We start from the raw sequence: 25,654 nt of genomic DNA, 5'->3' as shown, positions 1-25,654 counted from the left end.
ATCCCCTACCCCCAAGAGTCTCTACCCCTCCAAGCAGAGTCTGATCCTCCCTCCCCCAGTCTCACCTGAGGGTTCTCTTCTAGTATAGCGGAACAGGACAGGAGCAGTCCCCGCTTCCCATCTGCTCTGTCTGGCTCCAGGCATCAAAATGTCACCAATAACCCCTAGTGGTAGTCTCATGGTACTACCATTAGTTCATCCTTCCATATAAAAGGTGCACTCATGCTGTCAACATGTACATGTATTGCAGATGCCTGTGCAGTAATTACCTACTCTGCCCCCTTCATTTACCACATAGGCTTTGCACTTACCGCACCTTAACTTTTGGTATTAAGGTATGATAATGCAAACACTTACCACAATTTAATAAAAGGATCCCTTGTTCTGACTATTCTATGAGTTAGAAGAGAAGCTAATTCTAATATTTTCATAAAACGTTGCAGCTTTGCAGTAGACATAATTTGAAACCAGGTCTCATTTTCAGTTTTGGAATATGCTTTAAGTTGTTCCTGAATTCTTTTGAAAGTAGTAAATTTAAAACGAATCAGAGAAAGTGCTGTTATCTTCACTCAATGTGCAATTAAACTCTGGAATTCATTGCCAAAGAATGTAGTAAAAGCAGTTAGCTTAGTGGGGTTAAAAAAGGTTTGGATAGCTTCCTAAAAGTCCATAAGCCATTATTAAAATGGACTTGGGGAAAATCCATTACTTATTTCTAGGATAAGCAGCATAAAATATGTTGTATTGTTTTGGGATCTTGCCAGGTACTTGTAACCTGGATTGCCCACTGTTGGAAACAGGATGCTGGGCTTGATGGATCTTCAGTCTGTCCCAGTATGGCAACACTTATATACTTATTCATTTTGAAAGCTGTTGAATTGTTTAGCAGACATTTGTTGCCTTAGTGCTCCACCAATACATTCTGTTGTCTATTGAATTAAGTACCCAACCAAATAAAAATTTCCCATAACTCAAATATTTGACAACTAGGACAACAATATCATTAGAAGCATATGTTTGCATGTTCTGTATTTAACTTTCTTTCCATTACCATGTTCTGTGCCAGTTATTTTCCACTTTACGTACTGGAACTTTTATAAAAGCATATGCATTATAGTAGTTCAGATAATAAAACTGAGTGAGGGACTGGAATCAGGGACTTTCCATCAACACTGCTGAAAGCTTATGGAAGGAAAATGGCTGCTGGATGGAGTCACTGTACAAGACAGCTCCTGAACCTGGGTGACTAGCCAATTGATTTTGCTACTTTATTGCATTTTCTTTCCTTTCTATCCTCTGAAAATTAGATAGAGGAAAGGTAAAATAAAGGCTCTTGCCTCCCATTCTGTCTTGCAACCCAATAGACCGGCATGTTGTCATGATTCCTCAATGTCAAGTGCTTTCAGTAGATGGTGTAGTTGCATAGCTCTGTAGTGGAAATGGAGACAACACTTAGCTCTGGTAATAGGATCCTTCTGTCTTAGCCAGTGATAGGTCTACTTACATCACTGCAGACACACACTCTCTCTCTCTCTCTCTCTCTCTCTCTCTCTCTCTCCAAGCAGACAACCAAGTGTGGGAGAGATCACACTGAGATATAGAGTGAGATGCTGAGAGCATGCATCATCCATAGTACTAGAAATAACCTCAGAGGTTGTCAGTGAAGCAGGAGAAAAGAAGCCAGCGTTTTCCACAGATAGTTCAAAGGTTTGGTGGCCTGTTATAGATTGTGTTGAAGAATTGGTGTGAGTTGTAGAAATTCCTCTGAGTTGGATAGACAATTGTGGATTCTCCTGTGTCCGGAAAAAATGTTAAAACTTCATTGAGAACATTTGAGAGGTGGTATTCAAGGTTCAAGTCTTTGCTAATGGTTCTAGTTTTACAATGGTGATGAGGTGTTATTAAATTCTCTGAACAAGATGATAAACTACCTTTGGAGCACTCTTGAGTGGTAAAGATGGCGAGGCAGGTGGGCTCCTTCCAAAAGGAGTTTCTATGAAGGATAAAATTTCAATTCATTTGAAAATGTAGATAATAGAAAATATGATCAGATCTAAGAATCTAGAACTAGGCTTTTCAAAGTTATTGAATATTCATCTCCATGACAAGCTATTGGGGTTAGGAATCTGCATTTATTAGCACATTTTCCGTTTATTAAGGCACATTGCTAGCATCTCTTTGCTAAGAGTCTGACAAGATTTTGCTGTTTAAAGGTTACTATAAAATGCTTTGTTTTGAGGGGCCAAAAATGTGCTTTCCCTCCAAATTGGAATGAATCATTCAGCTGCACAAGAAACTGTTCCTGCAAAAAGAGATTACAAGCCATGGTGATACAGGAAATTTTTTTGGAAAAATAAAATTGCCCCTGAATGCATTGTCATCTTCCAGGGGAATAAATACTCTTTTTATCATCCTTTACAAATGGATAATTTCAAAAAGGATGAAATGCTTGGTGAATGTTGCCTAGGCATTAGAAAGGTTGGATGAGTAGGATATGGTCTCATAAGTAGGCACGCACGCTTGCTATGGACTCTATTTTAGTTTTTTTTTACCTACCACTGTAATTTCCCCACCCCTAGCTGTCTGTTCGTCTGTCCAATTTAGATTGTAAGCTCTGTTGAGCAAGGACTGTCTTTTCATGTTAATTTGTACAGTGCTGCTTAAGTCTAGTAGCGCTATAGAAATGTTTAATAGTAGTAGTAGTGTTTTTCATTTCTTTCCCTTGAAGGTTTCCCTGCTACATAGTGTTGACTGATCACAAGAATATAAGGGGTCCTGAGCTGCAGTAAAAGGGGGCCTGCGCTGGCATCAGCATGTGTATTTGATGCATGCTGAGGCCCCCTTTTACCGCAGCGGGTAAAAGGCTGGGTTTTTTTTTAAAGAAATGGCCATGCGGCAAGTGAAACACTTGCCATGCAGCCATTTTTTTTTGGGGGGGGGGGGCACTTACTACCACCCATTGATGTGGCGGTAAGGGCTCCCGTGCTAACCCAGCGGTAAACGGCAGTGAGGCACTGCCTGATTACTGCTCAGTTATCACTGGAAATGGTGTATACTGGAGGTGGGAACTACCACCAGGCTGCTGTGGTAGCCTGGCAGTACTTCCGATTTAGCAAGTGGTAAGTCCACGTTGGGTTTACCACCACTTAGTAAAAGAACCCCTGAGTTTTTTATGTTTCTCAGTTTCACTGGATTCTGTATTATGCCGTATATTCTTTATGATTTACTGTTTAAGGCCCCTATTAACTATAGTGCTGCAAGATTTGGCATTTACAAAGCTGTAATTGTCACAATTAGCTTGTGGTAACTGCAACACCTCTACGTTAACTGTTGAAGTCATTCCCAGCAATTTTGGGACAAATGCCTGGGATTAACACAAAAAAGTCAATAGTGGACAGACAAGAAAAAATTGGTTAGTTTTCATTGTTCTACAAATTTTTCATTATTTTAGGGGTTTTTCTTGGATAGTTTTGCATTCATTTTAACAGGGAATTTTTAGTGTACACTAAATTGATTTAATGCTCACTAGTTGATAAATTAAGGCACACTGTTAATTAGTATGCACTAAGGGGCCCTTTTATTAAACTGCGGTAAAAATCTGGTCCCATCATTGGGGTCATTGGTGTCTTTTTGGAACCTGAAGCCAGTAAGGGCAGGAACATAGGGGGTCCAATCCTGCCCCATTTCACTAGATAACCAGGGATTATCCCCTAGGTGAGACCCAAGGGTAGTTGGGGAGGTATGGGGAAGGGAGAGTTGTTTTTTTGCCTAATATGGGGTATGGTAGTGGATTTGTGATTGGGGATGGGCTTGGAGGGGGATTGGATCAGGGTAACGGAGCAAGCAGGGGGTGTTTCTGTCAGTGTAGATCAGGTGGAAGGATTGGATCAGGAGGTTTCTGTTGGGGGAGATTAGAGAAGATGGGATTGTATCAGGTGAGGAGTTGGGCCATTGTTGGGGAGGTGAAGATTCTACCTTATGGGCTGAGCTACTTGACTGCCAGTGGCACGTCTGCCCTTAAGACCACCTCATAAGCTATTGACAGTTGTGACAGAATGAAACATCAATCTGTACGCTATCTCAGTGGTGACCAGTCCTCTTCTCTGTCATTTTTCTGCCCAAGACCCCCTACCCACTTTAAGAAGTAAAACCTGCACTAGCTTTGTAAAAGGGCCCCAAATCAATTTAGCATGCATTGCATTTTTTAAGGGACACTAATGAACTGAATGCTCATGATTGAATGCCTGTCAACTGCACAGTAGGTAATGTGTGACACATGTAGTCACATCTCTTGATATGGCATTAACTGCTCTTGTTATGCCCTGCATTAACAGTTAATGCATGGTAATGGCCTCTGTCTCAACTGTAAGGTATGATCCCCAGTCATTTCCTGCTTCACAATTATATTGGCTATGAAAAAATTAATATTCTTATAGCGTTACCTAATAAATATTTTGCCTTTGTATATACTCATGAAATATAAAATCTTGAGCCTGCAACAGTCAGCAATTACAGAGGTGCTGACCACCGCGGGCAGACTTTGATCCAGATAATCAAGCCAGGCTTAATCTGTGCATCAGCACTGAATATCTGTGTCTTGGCTGGCTGCCAGAAGTTATAAAAGTCCAAAAAAAAACAATAGGGCAGATGATCCACAAGACCCAATGCGATGGCAGAAAACAGCAGATCAGACAGGAAATCTTTATCGCAAGGTTTATGCACTACAGTAGATAAAATACAAACAGAAAAGCCCGATACAGACCTTGTTTTGCCCATGCAAGGGCTGTGTGAGGAGCACAGAAGTAACCAAGGGCCCCTTTTACAAAGCTGCATAGGCACCTACACGTGCCCCACATGTGCCAAAATGGACTTACCGCCCGACTACTGTGTGGCTCTTGTGGTAATTCCATTTTTGGCGTGTGTCCGCTATGCGCATCTGAAAAATAATTTTTATTTTTGGACGCAGGTAGCTGACACGTGCCAAGTGGCATCTGATGCGCATAGGTCCTGATTGCCCAAATTCTTTACCGCTAGGTCTATGGCTGGAGGTAAGGTCAGAGACCCAAAATGGATGCGCGGCAATTTTGATTTTGCTGCACGTCCATTTTTGGGAAAAAAGAGACCTTTTTTACAGGTGCATTGAAAAATGATTCTGCGCACACCCAAAACCCACGCCTACACTACTGCTTTGTAAAAGTGCGCCTTTTTAAAAGGACCCCCAAGTGATGTGCAATAGTGGTTTCACCAGCTTGGCTCAGTTATCTCAAGGAAAGCAGCAGCAGCACAGCATTATAGTACAGATCACTCTGGCAGCAGCCCTTGCGTGGGTAAAATATGGCCTTTGTCGGGCTTTTCTGTTTGTATTTTATCTACTATAGTGAATAAACCTTGGGATAAAGATTTCCTGTCTGATCTGCTGTTTTCTACCACCACCAGAATTATGCCAGCCGATATTCATACCAGTGCACCAAAAGCTGTCTGGATAAAGTTAAGACCACCTTTTTTGCTGTCCGAATTTTACTCAGATAGCTACCCAGCTAGTGCACTGAAAATCGCCACTAACTGATTAAGTCCCAGCTCTATCCAGACTCAATCCCCAAAACGAGTATTGCTGTGGCAGTCTGTGCTGATCTTCAGTGGCATTATACACTTAAGTGTCACTGATTATCAGCAGAAAATCCAGCCATTGAATATCTGCTTCATTATATTTGTTTGGGAGAGTTATAAGACTATTTTCTTTTCTTAACCAATAGAAGACTGATTTTCTGCGTTACTATTCTAAATTTCAAAGCATAGATAGTTTGTGTTTTAACATATTTTAACTTTTCAAAATACCCCTGACCCCAAATCTCCAATCCCCCACTCCCTTGATCCCCTTTCTAAATAATCTCCACCCCTCACATTCCCATTGAACCTACAAGGAGTGTACTCGGTGAGTACAGGTGGCAGAAGCAAATCATAGGCACTTCTGCTCTTGCAGCTCTCTGAATCAAAAGATAGCAGTCTCAGCCTCCTAGTGGAAGTCTCCTGTTACTACCACTAGGGGTTCAGGCCACCAAATAGGGATAGTGAATTCCACAGTAAATTTTTGTTTGGTAAAAAGCACAACAATGCACTATTTTACCGTGGATTAGTAAAACAGAGGCCAAAGTTTTCACAGGTAGTGCAAATGTGTGACTTTTTATAATATTTGCCAGTTCTGATCTAGACAAACATATCTGTCTTTGCGCTAAGGAGATGCTTTTGCTTTCATGCACCTTGATCCACAACAATACGGAATTCAAACTGGCAACTATAAAGTAATTAACAGCAAGCACTGAATATTACAAAAGAGAAGAGGTAGACGTATCTAGTAAAGAGTCCCGTGTCAAATTTCAGCATCCTGGTCCTACCAGCACATTAACACCTACCTCCAAGGTTGTGCTAAATTTACTGGGGCTGGCTTGATGACTTTGGCAAATTTAGTAGGATACTAGAGTAATTAGAGCTAACTAATTCATTCCCATCCTATTTGCATAACATGCCAGTATGTTAATTTTTTAGAATGCTTACACTTGCTTAATTCAGCTTTGGTGAATCATTAGTGTCTAGTTTGCTGCTTAGCATCCACTCAAAGAGCATTTAATGTGATGCTAAATGATAGCAGGCTTTAGTGACTTGGACAAGTAATTCCAGGCAAATCATGTTAATTTTCTTTGGTGACAGGGCAAGGCAGAGAAAGGGAGGTAAACAGAGTTTTAATGATAATACAGAATAGAAAACTTATTCTTCACACATAAACGGTTGGATTCGGGGAGCAGTAAGTACACACTGTTATATTATAGAAACAGGCTAGATGGGATTCACTGTTTTTTTTTATTAATAATGGAATGTCTCTTAAATATTTACACTTCCTTCTAACAATGTAATCTTTAAACCCGTTCATTTCAGAAAGTCTCAAAAACTCCAAGGGAGAACAGCTTTCATCGGTATCAAGGAAGCTGTCCGATCATTGGAGAAACTTTTTCTTTTCTATAAATAGAGTGCTCTGAGATCAATTCCTTTTGCATAACGTTGCCACTTTTTTAAAAATTTAACTAAGCTTTTTACTTTTTCTTCTCTTCTTTTTTAAAGAATTAAAAAAAAAGAATGTATTTCATCCAATATCAGCAAACATATTGCTCTGAAGATGATCACAGTTTATACATTTAATTAAAATAGGAAAAAATCCTATGCAATTTGGGATGGTAACTGAAAAGGTGAAATTGGGAGCAGATTGGCTCTCTGCTACAGTAAGTGCTATGGAAAGTGAAAACAAATGCCTTTAGAAAGAGTATCATCTGTTGTACTCCACACAGCCAGCAACACTGTTTTTATCACAATACACTGTATGTTCATTTCTGTTGGTACAATAGTAAACAGATGTTATCTTCGGCCCAGAAACCCTGATTGCCTATTGGCTGCTCTCTTGCAAGAAGCACAGCACGCGGTCTTGTAATAGGCATATACGCAGAGTCGAGCTTGCACTACCACATTGCAATTGTAGTATTTATCCTTGCAGTTTTCATCTGTGGAAGAGAAAATATGACATACAGAAGTAAACATACTATATGGAATGCTCTATCCAATTCAGTGAAATCTACCCAGAACTATTTGAACTTCCGAAAATGATTGAAATCAGTTTTGTTCAAGAAGGCTTATTCCCCAGGTTCAACTTAACTCGAATTAACGCATACTATAAATTAAGATCCAAAGACAATAATTACCTGTTACTATCAGTTGCCTTTTTTGCTGTTTAATTGTTATTTTATATCTCATTCTCAATTTGTATAATTGTTCTTATTGCACTGTAGCCTCTACAGTTTATGTAAGCCACTTTGAGCCTGCATTCAGTGGGAAAAATGTGGGATATAATGTAATAATAAATAAATAAAAATATTACAGCAGCATAGCCATATAAAGGGGATCTTTTACTAAGGCGCGCTCATGTTTTTAGCGCGTGCTAAAATTGGGTGCGCGATAAACATTAGAGATGCCCTCAGGAATACATTGACATCTCTAACATTTAGCGCGTGCCTATTTTTAGCGCGTGCTAAAACTGTGAGCTTGCCTTAGTAAAAGACCCCCAAAGTTAGGGGTGTAGTTTTATAACTAGGAGCTACAAGTTAGGTACCCAAATTATGCAGGATATTCTATAAGTTCCCAACAGCTTCTACTTAAACATATCTCAAATAACAGTATCAATATCACTTCAAGATACTACAATATTTTTATTAATTTTCATATTAATGGTATAGGGATCATCAGAGTTCACAGCAACAGCACTGCTATCCAGACATTTTAGGTGTATTTGTGACTAGCACAGTGGAGTTCTCACTGTGTTGAAAACTGCTGCAAGTTAACTGGTACTAATCACAAATACAATTTTTATATATCCATACTATTCTAAAAAAAAAAAGAAAGAAAAAGTTAAAATACTGGATCGATGAAGATTTGCATAACATCGCCTAAAATGTCTGGGTAGCAATGCTGTTGCTGTGAACTCTGATGATCCTTATACCATTCATATGAAAATGAATGAAAGTATTGCAGTATCTTGAAGTGATATTGATACTATTTCAGATATGTTTAAGTAGAAGTTGCTGGGAACTCATCATTGCAGTTTATATGTCCCTGCACATCTACTGTAGTATTTTTGTCCTATTTTTTGGCTATTCTATAAGAGCACCTCTGTATTTAAGGGTTCTTATAGAATACTAGTGTGGTTGGCATCTACATTTAGGCATGCCCATTTATTGCCATTTCAATAGCAGGTGTAAATGAGTGCACCTACTGTAAATGCAACACCTTAGCATGCAACTGACCATATTCTGTAGGTTATACATGTAAAATGCTGGATACTTCCAATCCCCGCCCATGTTCCTCCCCCTGTGAACACCCTCTTACATTTAAACTCTGAGAAGTCCTTTGTACGCGCTAGTGCATGCTTACCGTGGCTTAAAATGGCTTATCACAGAATGTGATCAGGCATCCTATGGTAGGTTCCAAATGGGCACGTGCTAACTGCGTGCTAAAAATATATTTTTAAATTTTTTTGTTGGAAGGGGCATGTTGGGGGGTGGAGAGTTAGCGCAGCAACATTACCATGCATTAATTGGTTAGCGCGGGATTACATGAGCCCTTATCGCTTACAAAATAAGTGTTGGTAAGTGCTTACATAGTAATTTTTAATGGCTACACACTAATGGCAGCATTAGCGCATGGCCATTAATTAAAAAAAATGGAAAATCAACTATTTTACTGCTGTGGTAAAAATGGCTTTAGCGTGTGGGAAAAACCTATGTAAGGGCACACCACAGCTTGGTATAAGGACCCCTGAGACAGTTGTGCATGTAAGTTGTAGAATAGAACTTAGTGCATGACCCACACAAGTGCAGAACTGTTACAGTCACATGCAAAGTGCTAGTACTTTATAAATTATGAGTGCAATTGGGGTGAATTCTATAAATAGCACCAACCCCCCCCCCCCCCCCCACTTAAGTGCTATTCTATAAGCCATGCCTAGTTAGGCACAGTTTATAGAATAGCGCTTAAGTGCAGGGGTTGTGCGTAAATTTAGGTGGATCCATTTTATGCTCCTGCCTAAATTTACCCACCGAACACCCTTATTCTATAATTAAGTGTGTAACTGGAATCCACAACCACACTCCGCCCTGAAACGCCCATGACCCTCCTATTTCCATGCGGTACCTGGGCGTTAATTCAAAACTGGCACGCATAGGATGCGCGTAAATGCTTACACAGCTTAGTAAAAGGGTCCCTGTGTGACCTGTGTATAGGCAAATATTGTCAATGAATCCGCATGCGCTGAGCAAAAAGGTAGAACAATCTGCAATCACTTCAAGGGTTAACAAGCAAGCAAGTGTTGAATGTAGGAACATTTTCATGTCTATTGCAAACTATTTTCTGTATGTAATTGAATCAAGCAATCTGTTTTTGTATTTTATTGGTTTTAGAAAATTTTTATTGTCATTATTTGTTGGTCTGTTTATAAATACTACTTTATATATGTTTATTCACCTCTGTAGTTTGTTGGATTTTAATTGGTCCTCCCTTCCCTGAGACTAATATACATTTGTAGGGGGTATTTCTCCTTTTTTTGGCTAAATATAAATGCACATAACTTTAAACAGATATCGTATCCTTATAAAGTCATACCTACTGTTTGAGTGATGTATGTATTTTATATGAACGGAGGCTGATTATCATCACTATTCCTGTAAGTTTCACTCTTGACCATAAGATACTTATAAAGCCAAAAGTTAATGCATTATCTAGACCATAATACTGAAACCAAAGCATGACTGTTTTGAATATTGGAATAAAAAAAAAAAACATTATATAGCTACTGGAGAATGATGTTGCCAGTGACAACCCACAACGTACAATAGCTATGTAGATAGTAGGATACACTTTTATTTGGCATGCTCTGGTTGTCCTGGTATTTATTACAAACTGACCCACAATTAACAGAACATAAATGGAATAAATTATATTTTGTCTCTGAGGTCTAGAAGATAACAAATTCTGAAGTCAATATTCAGTGGAAGATTGATGTTGGTCACACAAGTGCCTTTGAATACCGACCACTCTGTTCCTGCATTTATTATTATTATTACTACAGTCTTATAACCTGCAAAATGCCAAAAGTTCACTGCAGGTAACGAAAGACAAAATCTATTACAATATTTTAAACCAAATTATAGAATAGTTTTCAAAAAATACACTGTTACCACAAATTAGTAAAATTTCTTAAAAAGAAATGTCTTAAGAGCTCTCCTAAACTTAAGATAACCACTAATTCTTAAAAGGAAAGAAGGAAGAGAATTGAAAAGTGAAGAAAGATTTTGATTTTCGACGAGGCAGAATAGACTTATAAAGGTAAAGAAGTACTCTTTTGACCATACCTATCTCCGGAATGCAGTCCTGAGGGTTGCATGATTCTGTGTCTTCTGGTTTATACTGTGACTCACACTTATCACTAGGGGTCAAATCATCTGACAGGCATCGAACCTCACGAACTCGAAATCCACCTTCACAAGTCTTGGAGCACTGTATAATTTACAAAATAACTCATAAAGACACATGCTACCAGCAAGCTACTAAGGGCCTCTTTTACTAAGGCGCGCTCACGTTTTTTAGCGCACACTAAAATTGTGGGCACGCTAAACATTAGAGTCGCCCACAGGAATGCACAGGCATCTCTAACGTTTAGCGTGTCCACAATTTTAGCGCGTGCCACAAAAGTGAGCACACTTTAGCAAAAGACCCTCTAAATTCATTCCAATAGAATATAGATTCTAGAACTTTTCACGTTTCTTTATTTCTTGATATACTGCTTATCAAAATACCATCTAAGCAGTTTACAAATATATATTAAAGTAGTAGCATTGAAAAAAGAAGTTACAATTTATTAAAGGAAAGTAGAAGAAGGTGGTAAAAGGGACAATGGCGCACGGCAAAAAAGGCCACCGCTGCTAGTGCAGGGCCCCTTTACTGCAGCTTAGTAAAGGGCTCCTTAATTCTTTCTAAATTAGACTACTGTAACTTGATCTATTTGGGTTTACCAAAGCAGTTGATTCAAAAACTGCAAACTATTCAGAATACTGCAGTTAGATTAATTTTCTCCTTAATTTCTATTATTTGAAGTTGCATTGGCTGCCCATACAAGCTAGAACCTATTTAAATTATGCTGTATGCTATTTAAAATTTTATCAGGAGTCTGTCCAGACTATTTAGTCTCTCTTATTGAATTTGGGAGCGTCAATAGGCTTAGGAGAATTTGTAATTTTTCTTACTTAGTTTTACTTTCCATTAAAGGCATAAGGTGAATTTCCATCTATGATAAATTACTTGCTTTACAACCTACCAGAATTTGGACGTGGGCATCGCCCTGTTTCAATCAGTTTTCTAACTATGCATTGTTTAAGAAAAATCTGAAAACACTGCTCTTTAGGAGATTTTCAAATCAACTCTAATGCTAATTGTTAATTAGACAATATGTATAATGGAAATTGCTATAATTTATATATCAGGTTGTTTTTCTGTAGACTGCTTAGTTCATTTTTGATAAGTTTGTAATCTTCCCAAGGTTCTGCCTTGGTTTTCTCTTATTGTAAACTACTCAGAATCCAATTGGTTTAAGAGCGGTATATAAATATGATGTAAAGTAAAATGTAAAGTGAAGTCAAGAAAAATTCCTTGATGAAATCAAGGGCTGCTTTGAGGAGCAGCTGGTTCAGGAACTAACAAGAGGGGAAAAATTCTAGATCTAATCTTTAATGGAGTACATAATCTGGTGTAGGAGGTAATGATGCTGGGGCCTCTTGATAACAGTGATCATAACATGATCAGATTTGGTATAGGCTCTGGAGTAAGTACATACAAGAAATCCAATATATTAGCTTTTAACTTTTAAAAAGGAGACTGTGATAAAATTAGAAGAACGGTGAAAGAAAACTTAGAGGAGCAGCTGCAAAAATGTACATCAGCCATGGATGCTGTTCAACAAAAAAAAATCCTGGAAGCCCAGGCCAGTTATATTCCATGTATTAAAAAAGGAGGAAGGTAGGCCAGCCGGCATGGTTAAAAAGTGAGGTGAAGGAAGCTATTAGAGCTAAAAGAAAATCCTTCAGAAAATGGAAGAATGATCCGACAGAAAATAATAGGAAACAGCAAAGTCAAATGCAAATCGCTGATAAGGAAGGCAAAGAAAGACTTTGAAAAGAAGATTATATTGGAGGCAAAAAACACATAGTCAAAACCTTTTTTTCATGTATATTAGAAGCAAGAACTTGGTAAAAGAATCAGTTGGACTGCTAGATGACTGAGGAGTAAAAGGGGCACTCAGGGAATACAAGGCCATAGCGGAGAGATTAAAAGAATTCTTTACGTTGGTCTTCACCAAGGAATATGTGGGAGAGATACCTGTGCCAGAAATAGTATTCAATGTTGATGAGTAAGAGACATTTAAACAAATCTCTGTAAATCTGGAAGATATAATGGGGCAATTTGACAAACTGAACAGTAGCAAATTGCCTGGACCACATGGTATACATCCCAGAGTACTGATAGAATTGAAAAATGAACTTGCAGAGCTATTGCTAGTAATATGTAATTTATCTTTAAAATCAAGCATGGTACCAGAAGATTGGAGGGGAAATTATAGACCGGTGAGCCTGATGTCGGTGCCAGGCAAAATGGTAGAAACTATTATAAAGAACAAAGTAACAGAGCATATATGTATGCATGGATTAATGAGACAAAGAAGGGAATTTTTGATATGATGTCTAAATCTGACTTTGGACATTTTTGCTGAAAATGTCCAAAAATCGAGTAGTGAAAATGACCATTTTCAAACCAGAAAAATGTCTTTTTCTTTGAAAATGGCCATTTCCTAGACATTGTTGTGCTTAATGTGTCTACCTTTTTGGACCATAAAAAAAAAAAGTCCAAGTGAAAAGTGCACAAAATCAAGTCATTGGGATGTAGGAGAAGCCAGCTTTCCTAGTAGACACAGGCATCCCAACAGACCAGTGGGCACCCTAGGGGTCACTGCAGTGGACTTTACATAAAAGGTCCAAGGTACTTACCCTTTTATATTGTATGGTAAGCCCTTCAAAACCCACCAAACATCTACTGTACCCAACTATACACCACTACAATAGCCCTTATGGCAGCACGTGTCACCTGTATGTGGATACAGTAGGTTTGGCGGGGCTGACACTTTACACCACATGTGTAATAGAGGGCATTATGGGCCTGGGTTCCTTTCTCTACAGTGCACTGCATTGACCACTAGACTATTCCAGGGACCTGCATGTAACTCTAATAAGACTGGCCATAACATAGGATGTAATAGGTAATAGCCTAGACCAGATGTATTCCACATATCAGAAAAGGAGGAAGGAAGGCCAAACAACAGCCGGCATGGTTAAAAGGTGAGGTGAAGAAAGCTGAAGAGTCAAAAGAACACCTTTTAGAAAATGGAAACAAAATCTGATTGAAGAAAACAAGAAGCAGCAAAAGCACTGGCAAGTTAGATGCAAAGCATTGATAAAGAAGGCTAAAACAGAATTTGAAAAGAAACTGGCTATAGAGGCAAAAATTCATAGCAGAAATTTCTACAGGTACATTAGGAGCAGAAAGCCTGTGAGGGAGTCAGTTGGATTGTTAGAGTATTAAGTCAGACTCGTGGAATTTCATACATAATTCAAACCCTGTATATATTACTTAACATTTAATCTGTTTCAATCAAAATAATATAAATAGTCCTAATGCGTATTCCACAGTAGCACCCATTTTGGTTAAAAGAAAAGGAAATAGTATCATTCTTTAACAGGACAGCAGTGTGCTGGTAAAAAAAGAGGTTCATTGAATGCCAGAATGTATCTAATAACAGAAAATGGATATATAAACTAGTCACTTACAGTACTCCAGTCTGTATGAAACCACTTCACACCACAGGGTTTTAGGTAGCAGGGCTGTTGACGGGGTGGTTTTTCTAAGAACGAGCACTCATAGGGGTTCACCATAGTAAAACTTCCCATGGTTTTTCTAATGCAAATAACCTCTCTCTGTTGAGTCCCACTGTTACATTCAACTGAGCACTATAGGATGGAAGAAAAAATGTAAGAAATTGCCATGAACATGGACAAGATAAATACCAGAAGTATTCTAGTTCTTTGATATTATTAATATGCCCTACTGAAAATGCTGTAAACTGGATCCCTGTAATAATATCATACACTTGCAATACTGCATAGGCCTGCTAAAAAGAGACTGATGTAAGTTAGAAGTAGCTCCACATAAAGCTAGGAATCTTTTCTCTGCAATCCAAAGTCAGTCTTCCTACTGAACTGAAACAACCAAGAGGGAAAGTTACTAAAGTGTGTTAATGGAATACAGTACTAGTGTGTCTTATTTGCTAAATAATGGGCATTAATTAGCAAAAGTCATGCATTAGTTGTCCTTAATGCATGAGTTTTTAGTGTAACATATGACAACTAATAATGAGATGCAAAGCATGCAAATGAATGCAAAGTACCTCATTATTATTCAAAATGAATAATACAACTTATGTTAACATCACAAGATAGTGGGCTTGAATTGGAGTCCACTAGCTTTGTTTTCCTCTAGCTAGGAGTATGCAACTTTCTTGGCTGCAGAAACACAACATTAAGGGCCTCTTTTACGAAGCTGTGGCAAAATGGGGCCTGCGCTGGCATCGGCACATGTTTTTGATATGTGCCAAGGCCCCCCCTTTTACCGCAGCGGGTAAAAGGCAGATCTTTTGGGAGAAGCTCTTATTGCCACCCATTGAGGTGGCAGTAAGGGCTCCTGTGCTAACCCGGCGGTAATCAGGCAGTGAGCGGCACTGCCCAATTACTACCAGGCGCTTCAAAAATACAAATATTTTTGCAGTGCTGGGTAGGACACATGCTGGGGGTAGGAACTACCACCAGGCTGCTGTGGTAGCCTGGTGGTACTTCTCTTTTAGCGAGCGGTAAGCCTGTGTTGGGCTTACCTCCACTTTGTAAAAGGGCCCCTAAATTTACTGTGTGAGCTATTAACCTGTGGTGCTAAAGCTTAGTACATATTGTAGTTGTAAAATAGCACATTGTACTGCAGCCCAGTAACTATCCTTGCATGGAAGAGAAGAACTTTTCTAAGATTTTACTAGCAAAACATTGAAAAAACACATGCAATTATATAATTATATAATTACAAGAACCCAGTGAATTAAATCATAACATTTGTTTCAATCACTTTAATAAAGCACCAGGAAAGGACTTCAAACACCCAGACACTTACTATTATTTCAGCATCTTATACTTTTGGTGATTTTTAGGATCTCATTTGAAAGAATGAAACCTCTGGATGTTATCAAGTGGTCAAGGAACAACCCCTGAGGAAGCCGTTTAAGTGGAACAGATTTGACCACCATCAGGTGTCAAGTTAAGTGCTCGACTTTCAATTCATTTGAGATGGAAATGTTGCTCAAAAGGAGTATGCTATATTGAAGATTGTGCATTCAAATCAAGTTAATGACTGAATTTTAAATATGTTAATAAGCAAATAAACAAGATTTTGTTTAAAAAAAATAGAAAATAATCATGTGATTGTTCTGACTGATGATGAAAAACACAACCCCAGTATTCGACACTGAAATAATAGTAAGCGTTTGGGTGTTTGAACTCTTTCCTTGTGCTTTATTAAAGTGATTGAAACAAATGTTATGATTTAAATCACTGGGTTCTTCAATTTATGAACTTTTGATAAAACAAATTTAGAATCACAGTCAGTTCTCTCAACTCATTTGACACATTATATAATTACATTCATACCAAAGGGGCCCATTTACTAAGCTACAGTAAAAAGTAGCCATAGTGCGTGCTAACATGTGTCATTTCTGTGTGCTAAGGCCATTTTTACTGCGTGGATAAAATGGCTGATTTTTCTATTTCCAGCATCAATAGCCACGTGCTAATTTTCCCATTAGCATGTGGTCAATAGCATGTGACCACTTACTTGCACCTATTTGGTAGGCAGTAAGGGCTCATGCTTTAACCACGTGCTAATCAGCATGCGGCAATGCAGCTGTGCTGATTAGTACAGTACACACCCATTCTACGCCCCCCCCCCCCGAGCCACCTCAGTCCTAAAACATAAATTTTATGTTTTAGCACGTGCGTACCATATGCACATGCAAAAATTACCACGGGAAAGCTGAGCACACCCTTTGGTAAACAGCACGCATTAGTGCTTAGCGCTGCTTAGTAGTCATTTCTATGTTGTGTCTACAAGGTCAGAAAACAGCTTCTCCCTGCCTTTTAGAAGTCTTGTTTTGGTACCAGAGAAGTTAATTTATCTTGCTGAAAGAATAGTTTATAGGAAGAGTGAAGCTTAAGTTAGGAGACAATGCACTCTTTCTAAGCCATCAGCCCAAGATATATTAAAGAGTTGGGGATTTTTCCACTGTTATATTTCTAGAGATGTGATGCTTCCTGAAAAACAAAAACAAAAAAAAACCCTCCAAATATTTGCATACTGAATTCATTATTATACTAGGGTCTTGAGCGCAAGACAATATCACCAAAAATGAACTTATGTGCAACAGCACTCAGTTTAAATAAAAGCTTGAATGAATAGCTTTAAGAATGTCACAATCAGGCCGGTTTATTTCATTTGAGTTGAGCTGGTCAGCCGCCTGATTGCAACATTCCACAGTCCCCAGAAGCAGGTCTTTTGACCGAAATGCTGTCTTCCACTAAGACATCAGCGTCGGGCAATAAAAATTGGTTTTATTCAGCGCTGAAACTGCAAATGCAGATAAGTAGTCGCCATTTACTTGTTTTATTTTGAGTTGTTGGCTCGATGGCTTGACATTAGTTTACTCCCAGTATAGGTTACATTTATTCTCCTATATTTTTGTTGATGTTCAGTAAAATATTTATTAAAAAATGAAAAGATTGGATTAAATGAAATTTGTATGTATACAGAGCTTTTGGTTCCAGTATGGCAAATGATTGATGTCACTCAAGAGGCTCAAGGGTTTGAAATAGCTGAGTGCTATAAGAGACCTTATAGCCTGGCCACTGGATAATATCTGAAGCCTCTGGTTCTTTTTCTCCTCTTTTTTCTTTTAATTTTCTTCACATCACAGTTTCTTTTGTTCCTACCTTGGAACTGAGATTTGTGACAGCAGTTTGTAAAAATTAAAAATCTCTTAAACAGGAAAAGGGATTTCTATGTAATTTGGCGTCGGTGATGCAAACGGATGTCACTTTGTGCATGTAAAATTGTAATTAATTTGGTGCAGGTTTGCGGTTGTTATTGCAAAATGTTTAGGAGGCTCACTTTTTTACAGACACAGTGTATAAATACATAAACATGTATATGAGCATATCTTTGATTGTGCCTACTGCGCAGCTGGGTGTTCACATAGGTGGAGACTGGGTGGAGCTTGGGTAGGTGCACACTTACATATGTAACTTATAGAATACTATCAGGCTTATTTCCAAAAGAGAAGGACGCCCATCTTTTGACACAAATCGGAAGATGGACGTCCTTCTCACAGGGTCACCCAAATCGGCATAATCGAAACCCGATTTTGGGCGTCCTCAACTGCTTTCTGTCGCAGGGATGACCAAAGTTCACGGGGGCGTGTCGGAAGCATAGCGAAAGTGGGACTGGGGCATGTTTAACACATGGGCGTCCTCAGCCGATAATAGAAAAAAGAAGGGCGCCCCTGACGAACACTTGGCCAACTTTACTTGGTCCATTTTTTCTTGCGACCAAGCCTCAAAAAGGTGCCTGAACTGACCAGATGACCACCGGAGGGAATCAGGGATGACCTCCCCTTACTCCCCCAGTGGTCACTAACCCCCTACCACCCGAAAAAAAACTTTAAAAATACTTTTGCCAGCCTCTATGCCAGCCTCAAATGTCATACTCAGCTCCCTGACTCCAGTATGCAGGTCCCTGGAGCAGTTTTAGTGAGTACTGCAGTGCACTTCAGGCAGGCGGACCCAGGCCCATTCCCCCCCCCCCCCCCCGTTACACTTGTGGTGGTAAATGTGAGCCCTCCAAAACCCACCAGAAACTCACTGTACCCACATCTAGGTGCCCCCCTTCATCCCTAAGGGCTATGGTAGTGTTGTACAGTTGTGGGAAGTGGGTTTGGGGGGGGGGGGGTTGGGGGGCTCAGCACCCAAGGTAAGGGAGCTATGCACCTGGGAGCAATTTATGAAGTCCACTGCAGTGCCCCCTAGGGTGCCCGGTTGGTGTTCTGGCATGTCAGGGGACCAGTGCACTACGAGTGCTGGCACCTCCCACGACCAAATGACTTGGATTTGGTAGTTTCTGAGATGGGCACCCTCAGTTTCCATTATTGCCGAAAACCGGGGACGACCATCTCTAAGATCGACCTAAATGTTGAGATTTGGGCGTCCCCGACCGTATTATCGAAATGAAAGATGGATGCCCATCTTGTTTCGATAATACGGGTTTGCCCGCCCCTTTGCGGGGGACATCCTGTGAGGACGCCCTCAGGAAAACTTGGGCACCCCGTCCAATTATGCCCATCCACATTATGTGCGTGTCTCCTAAATCCATTTACATCAGCTCTATGGCTGACATAGTTGCATGTGTCTAAACTTATATGTGCGTATATACCTGGATATGCTAGTATTTTATAAAGGCGATTAGGCACCTACGCTCCTTTATAGAATCAGCTCCAGATAGGTGTCTCTTTATAGAATTGCCCTCTTAGAGGTACATTCTATAAATGGTGCTCAAAATTCAGTGCCAAAAAAATTGGCGCTGAACGGTATTCTATTAGGGGTGTTTGGGGGATCGGTGCCCTTTATAGAATAGTACGATGGGATTCATTCTCAAGTTTGGGCACAAGGAGTTACACCAGCTGAAACCAGGTGTAAATCCTGGTGCACAATTTGGGCGTGGATCCCCCAAATTCTATAACACTGTGCACATTTTAAGGGAATGTGTCTGGCCCCTCATGTCCTGCCCATAGCCACGCCCCCTTTGCAGATCCATGCAGAAACACTTCGGTGCTGTTCTATAAATGGGTGTGCAAGTGTGTTTTCACATGGATCCGCCAATTCTGCCCCATTTTGGCAACTTGCATCCATTAGAACGCTTTTTTGGTGCTGCAAATTCAGCATGGAAGTAGCGTCTAAGGTTTAATGCCATATATCTAGAATTTCCTTCTTAGTGTGTTCTCAGCACAGACATACAGGAGGCAGTAAGTGCATGCTCAGTCCACATTCATTTCTTACCCATAACCTGACCATGTCCTATGCTCCATAATAGGCTATGTAGTTAACACATGAATTAGCATATTGCAGTGGGGCAGTGCTCGTGTGTTAATTGTTAGCAAGTGCTAAATCACAGGCTAACTGCTTTGCACACTTTAGTAAGAAAGCCCCTTAGAGAATCAGTTCTAAGAATAAACATCCAACATTGTTTGACATTGAACTGACCTGACTCCAGCTCCCAGCAAACCATTCCACTTTGCCTTGGCAAGGTCCATTATCACACGACATCGTTTCGGAAGGTTTAGTGTTCCCACAGCCTTCCAGGGGTAAACTGCTAATATGGTTGGTTAGACAAACCACTGACCGAGTGCGAACTCCTTCACCACATTCCACGGAGCACTGCAAAAGAAGGCCAAGCTCTCCTTATTGTTCTGAGAATTACTTTTCTGCAACACAGTGGAACCTGTGGCCTACTCATTTGTGTTCTTAATCGACTGGAGCATTTGTTATTAAGTATTACTCATTCAAAAGTCCTGGGCAGCTGTGGCTCTCATCCCCGGTTAGAAAATGGTGACTATAACCTATGAGGGCCAAATTCAACAAATTTGTGCAGGTAAACTTGGATCTTACATACTTAACTATAACCCTATTTTTCTCCTGTGTGGCATTGTGTCTGCTCAGTTTTTTTGTGTGGACAAAGACACCTGGATAAGATAATGGCAGGACTGGAAGCATAAGCAGGGCTGTCTAAAATATTTAGCCGGACAACTCCATATTGTACACACACTGTCCGGTTAAATTGCTGGTTGATACTAATCTGGGTTAAAAGTAAAATAACTCATTTTAGCAGTAGCCCATGTTGATAACTTTTGCCCTTAATGTCCTAGAATATATATCACCTGCATCACTGGCTCATCCATTTTCAGTTTTCCTATTTCCATGCAAATTCTTTCCTCTATAAATGGCATGACATTTAAGGTTAAATTCTATATATGGTGCTAAAAAAATTGTAGAACAGCGTTTACCCCCCGGAATCATGCTTAACTTTAGATGCAACCGTTTGTACCAACTAAAACATGGTGCAAATAATACGTAAATTTAGATGCAGCTGCCCTTATTCTGTAACAACGCACATAACTTAAATGAATGCCTCCGTTCCACCCATGACCCTCCCTTTTCCACACACCCTTTTTTGAATCACTTGCAAAATTTAGGCATGAATCCCGTGCCTAAATGTACATGCGTACATTTCAATTAAATCTAATCAATGCCAATAATTGATAAAAAGCCAATTATCTGAGCTAATTAGCTTGTTATTCAATTAAATTGCACTTGCATATTGGGCGCACATCCAAATTTGCAGGCACAATTTTTAGCAACTTTTATAGAATCAGAGGATTAACCCACTGCCATATATTGAAATTCTTTGGAATCCCCACGTTGAAGAAAAGTATATTTGAACAACTGTTCATTCTCCGTTACATCACACATCAGCTGAAGTGCAAAGGGGCCTTTTTACCAAGCTGCATTAGGTGCTAACACATGCCTAAGGCAGCAAAAATGGCCCAACGTGAGATAGTTTTGCCACTGTGTGTGCTAAGTGAGCAGTATTTATTTTTTTAATTTGGGAGTGGGTGTGTCAGGGGCATAGGACACAAAACACAGCGAAGGTGACTTTGCAACAATGAAAAGACGATATTCCAGTGATCAATACCTTTATTTAATAACATCAGAGACGCGACAAGAGTCGTGTTTCGGCCATAGGGGCCTGCATCAGGAGTCTTACCTTCCAGTGGTCAGGCTCCACGGTTTCTCCAAATTGCCTCCTCCCTGCACTGATGCCTCTGCTGCCAATCAACAAGGGACAGAGAAAGGGCAGAGAGCAGGCATGGAAGTATTAACCAGCTAGTGTGGTGACATTACCACACGCTAACTGTTAACGTGAACTTAATGCACCTCACAAATAGGAGGTAGTAAGGGCTCCTGTGTTAATTTAGCTGGCTGTGAATTAGTGGTAACATTAGTGTTGGCCAGAAATGAAACAAATAGAAAAAAAGGCTATTTTACAGCCACACTAGAAATGGGCTTTGACCAGGAAAGATTCACTTAAGGGTGTGCTAAGCCCCTTTACTAGTGCAGCTTAGTAAAAGGGGTCCAAAGTTCTTAGTACTGGCAACTTGAAAATTTCTTGCAAAATATAGCTATGGATTGCTAAAAAGCCAAGAGCTCATCTGCATTTTATAACTAAATTTAATAGAAAATGACTGCTGACCTGCAAATGTTATGAGGGTTAATACAAAAGCCTAAAGAAGTATAAGGCCCATTTGGGCTCCGTAACTTGCTTCCGTTTTATAGCTATACATTAGTCAATGTCTGGTTTCCTCTTCATAGGTTTGCAACTGTGCTTATTCCATGCTTTCTTGACATCTTTTTGTCTCCATTATCTCAGATGGAAAGACATATTAGAACATAAGCACAGCCATACTGGGTCAGACCATTGGTCCATCTAGCCAATCCAGATCTGGCAGAAACCCAGATAGTACCAACATTCCATGCCACCAATCCTAGGGCTAGCAGTGGCTTTCCCCATGTCTATCTCAATAGCAGACTATGGACTTTTCCTTCATAGTTGTCCAAACCTTTTTTAAACCCAGATACACTAACCAGTGTTACCACATCCTCCCGCAATGAGTTCCAGAGCTTAACTATTCATTGAGTGAAACATATTTCCTCCTATTTGTTTCTAATGTTTCTTCTGACACTACCTGAATTGATTCTCATATCATGACCTATTGTTCTAAACTCTCCTTGCCACTAAAAAAATGTTTGCTTGTGTATTTTTGAGGTATCTGAATGTATAACTCTCCCTCTTTTACCTCCTCTAAGTACATCTAATATGCTCCAAGTCTCCTCTCATTGGCGTTTTGGAGCAAACCTAACACAATTTTGGTAGTTGTTATCTCTTCTGTGTATATCCCTATAGCATGAACAAAATTCTTCAAATGAGATTTTACCAACAATAAAGAGACATTATCACCTCTGAACTATTTTGATTCAGTTATTGCAGCAATGACCCTTGGTTAAGGGAACTCTGCAATCATTGTCCCTGAATTTGACCACTAGGAGTTGCCTACGTACAATGACTGGCTGAACAATTTCCAGTCCCAATTGACCCAGGGAATGGTGGAAGATCTGAAGAAAGAATTAAACTCAAGTCTCTTTGAATGGCGACGCAGAGATTTGCCACTAGGCCACCCATTTATCATACATTCTTTTATGGTGTATAATCATTTTCGTTATAAACTGCTTATTTTGTCATGTAATTACATGCCAAAAAAGACTGTGTAATAGATGATAATCAGAAAATGTACAGAAACAGTCATATGCAGAAGAATATGTAGCAGCATAATGGTTAGAGCAGCAGACTGAGGACTGGCGATGTCAGGATTCAAATCCCACTGGTGCTTCTTGTGCAGATCTCTCTCTCATGAATATTCATTGTGGATATCCTAAAAACCTGATTGGCTGGGGTGCCTCCAGGACCAGGTTTTGGGAACCACTGGGCTAATCTCTTCAGCCTTCATTGACTCGGGAACAAACTAAGGACTACATTTACCAAAGTGCACTACTGAATTAATGCAGATAAATGTGTTAATAGTAAATAGGTATCATTATAATAAATAGTAAGGCAGTAATGCTTTTTACTAAATCCAGCCCTTAGTTTATAAGCTCTTTAGAGATAAGAAAATATCTAGAAGGTACCTGAAAGTAACTTGTAATTGAAGAGGAATAATGTGCCATAAACTCAACAAAAGCAGAGAAACAAATCAAGTCATGCTGATCTAGTTTTCCTTGAAATCAGAGTCAGTCTGTTCAGTGAATCAAGGTCAGCGACTTGTCTGCTCCTATAAAAATCAAAAATTGGGAAGCAGTATATTTGGCAGGATGAATCAGATGAGCCATTATTATTATTACTTTTGGCATTCTGTGGAAATCATAAATTATTCCAAAATTCTAATATTGCAATTACTAGGTTGTATTATATAATTTTGTTGGATGGGAAGTGGCACTGCCAAGCAATTAATGTCTTGTCAGAAGGTTTGAGGGCTTGAGGCAATGCCAAGGGCCCTTTCGTAGTCCATGACACATAGGTTGCTATTAGATCTAACTACTGTAGGGCAGCTGGTAATCTGAAATTAAGGGTGCCTGACTGGATTCACAATGCTACTACCTCAACCAGTAGAATAATACCTCTTGCCTGATGGTAGGCAGGCAGAGCAACAATTGACCAAGTGGATATTTTGGCCTCTTCTAGAAAGAGGGAGAAACTGGAACTGATGTATTATAATCAGGGGGAAACTATGAATATAGAACCTTAACTCACTATTGAAACTCTGTCTTTAGCTTTTCCTGTTTCTCCCTGGCCTCTGACTCTAGTCTCAAGTGGAGATCCTTCAAGCCTAAGCCTTGATTCATAGGCCAGACATTATGCAGACTAGTGTTGTGCTACCCATGCCAGCACAATTGCAGCAGTCAGGAACGCCTTTTAATCACCTTCCCTAGTGGATGGCAGAGGGAATGGGAACCTTCACCACCTTCTTGTGTTACTGAAGAGGAGTGACTGGCCTATCTGTGTATCTGCTACAGAAAGGTAAGCTGGACAGTATGCCATCCACTGGTGGTCCAGGAACATTAAGGAAATACTTCATTTACAACATCTCTGTTTCCTGAGAATCCCCAGAGCAACATAGTGGATCCCAAGCTCAAAGAAGAAGTACCTGAGCCTCAAAGTCCCTAAGTCTCATGATGGCAAGCATCTGAACTATAAGTACAACCTATATAAGTAGGATTGCTATATATCCAGATTTCCCTGGACATGTCCTCCTTTTCAGGGGTCTGTCAGGGGTCCAAGTAATTTTTTTCCAGCCAGGCCATTTGTCGGGTTTCTGGGAAACACTATCATATTTATAAGCAGAAAAAAATTAATCGTTCAGCTGTATTTTGGATAGTCTTACTCTTCCACAAAAGATCTCTTTGACAGCCTGCATAAATGGCATTACAGATAAAAGTAAGCTTGATAGAACAATGCTATATGTAAGAACTGGTGCCACTGATAACCGGTGCTAACACTCCTACTGCAGATTAAATGTAGCATTGCCAGTCATATTTTTAGTTGATATTTCATATTTTTGTATCATCAGCAGATCCATCATAGCTAACAAATTATTCTGTCAAAGGCATAGATGAGGCAGATAAGCATCATGCAAGAACTCAAAATCTTACCCTATCACTCCACTCTGTGAGGAACCAGCTCTTTGCACAAGACCCCATATCACAGTTTTCGATATCTGTTGGTCGAAGCTTCATGTTACATTCTTCATCGTCCACAATATCTCCAATATTACTGATGCACTTTACATCTCGAGTCTTTTGTCCCACTCCACAGGGAACTGAACACTGAAATATAATTTTCCCAGTTGACTGGTTAGAAATATCAATATGCTTAATCATATCCATGAAGTTAGCTGTACTATATATAACTGTGATATCCCACTATAATACCACCATGTTACTAATGAAACTGGATACAATGGAACAGGTTAAAATCCAAACTGGCCTTCCTTTAACAACTTGCAACTGGTCCACCAAATTTGGCTGAGGGATTAGATACTTAGGAGTCGATATTCAGATGGCGGAAGGCAGTGAGGTCGGATATTTAATGCCTGGCCATTTCTGGTGACCGGCATTGAATATTCGGTTTATTTTTATCTGGTTTAAACTTAAGCGTCCAAGCCAATATTCAGCGCTGGTCGGTTAAGTTTATAGCAGCCAAAGAT

General features: G+C 39.6%; 1 protein-coding gene across 6 annotated transcripts in view; it reads right to left on the bottom strand.

Annotated features, from left to right (window-relative positions):
* Window positions 1-6,836: 6,836 nt before the first annotated feature.
* The window catches only part of THSD4 (thrombospondin type 1 domain containing 4), a 903,119-nt gene continuing 884,301 nt past the window's right edge, over window positions 6,837-25,654 (bottom strand). For all 6 annotated transcript variants that reach the window (XM_030188643.1, XM_030188634.1, XM_030188628.1 and 3 more), the window contains 5 exons: window positions 25,101-25,274; window positions 20,043-20,216; window positions 14,469-14,648; window positions 10,947-11,091; window positions 6,837-7,547 (listed from right to left, as the gene is read on the bottom strand). In XM_030188643.1, coding sequence (XP_030044503.1) covers window positions 7,405-7,547; window positions 10,947-11,091; window positions 14,469-14,648; window positions 20,043-20,216; window positions 25,101-25,274 — 816 coding nt within the window. In that variant the 3' untranslated portion in view covers window positions 6,837-7,404. The remainder of the gene's footprint in view (window positions 7,548-10,946; window positions 11,092-14,468; window positions 14,649-20,042; window positions 20,217-25,100; window positions 25,275-25,654) is intronic.

The sequence above is a fragment of the Microcaecilia unicolor genome, chromosome 1, assembly GCF_901765095.1.
Source record: "Microcaecilia unicolor chromosome 1, aMicUni1.1, whole genome shotgun sequence".
Taxonomy (NCBI): domain Eukaryota; kingdom Metazoa; phylum Chordata; class Amphibia; order Gymnophiona; family Siphonopidae; genus Microcaecilia; species Microcaecilia unicolor.
Note: the sequence above shows the minus strand (reverse complement) of the source record. Positions and strands in the feature narration are given on the sequence as shown.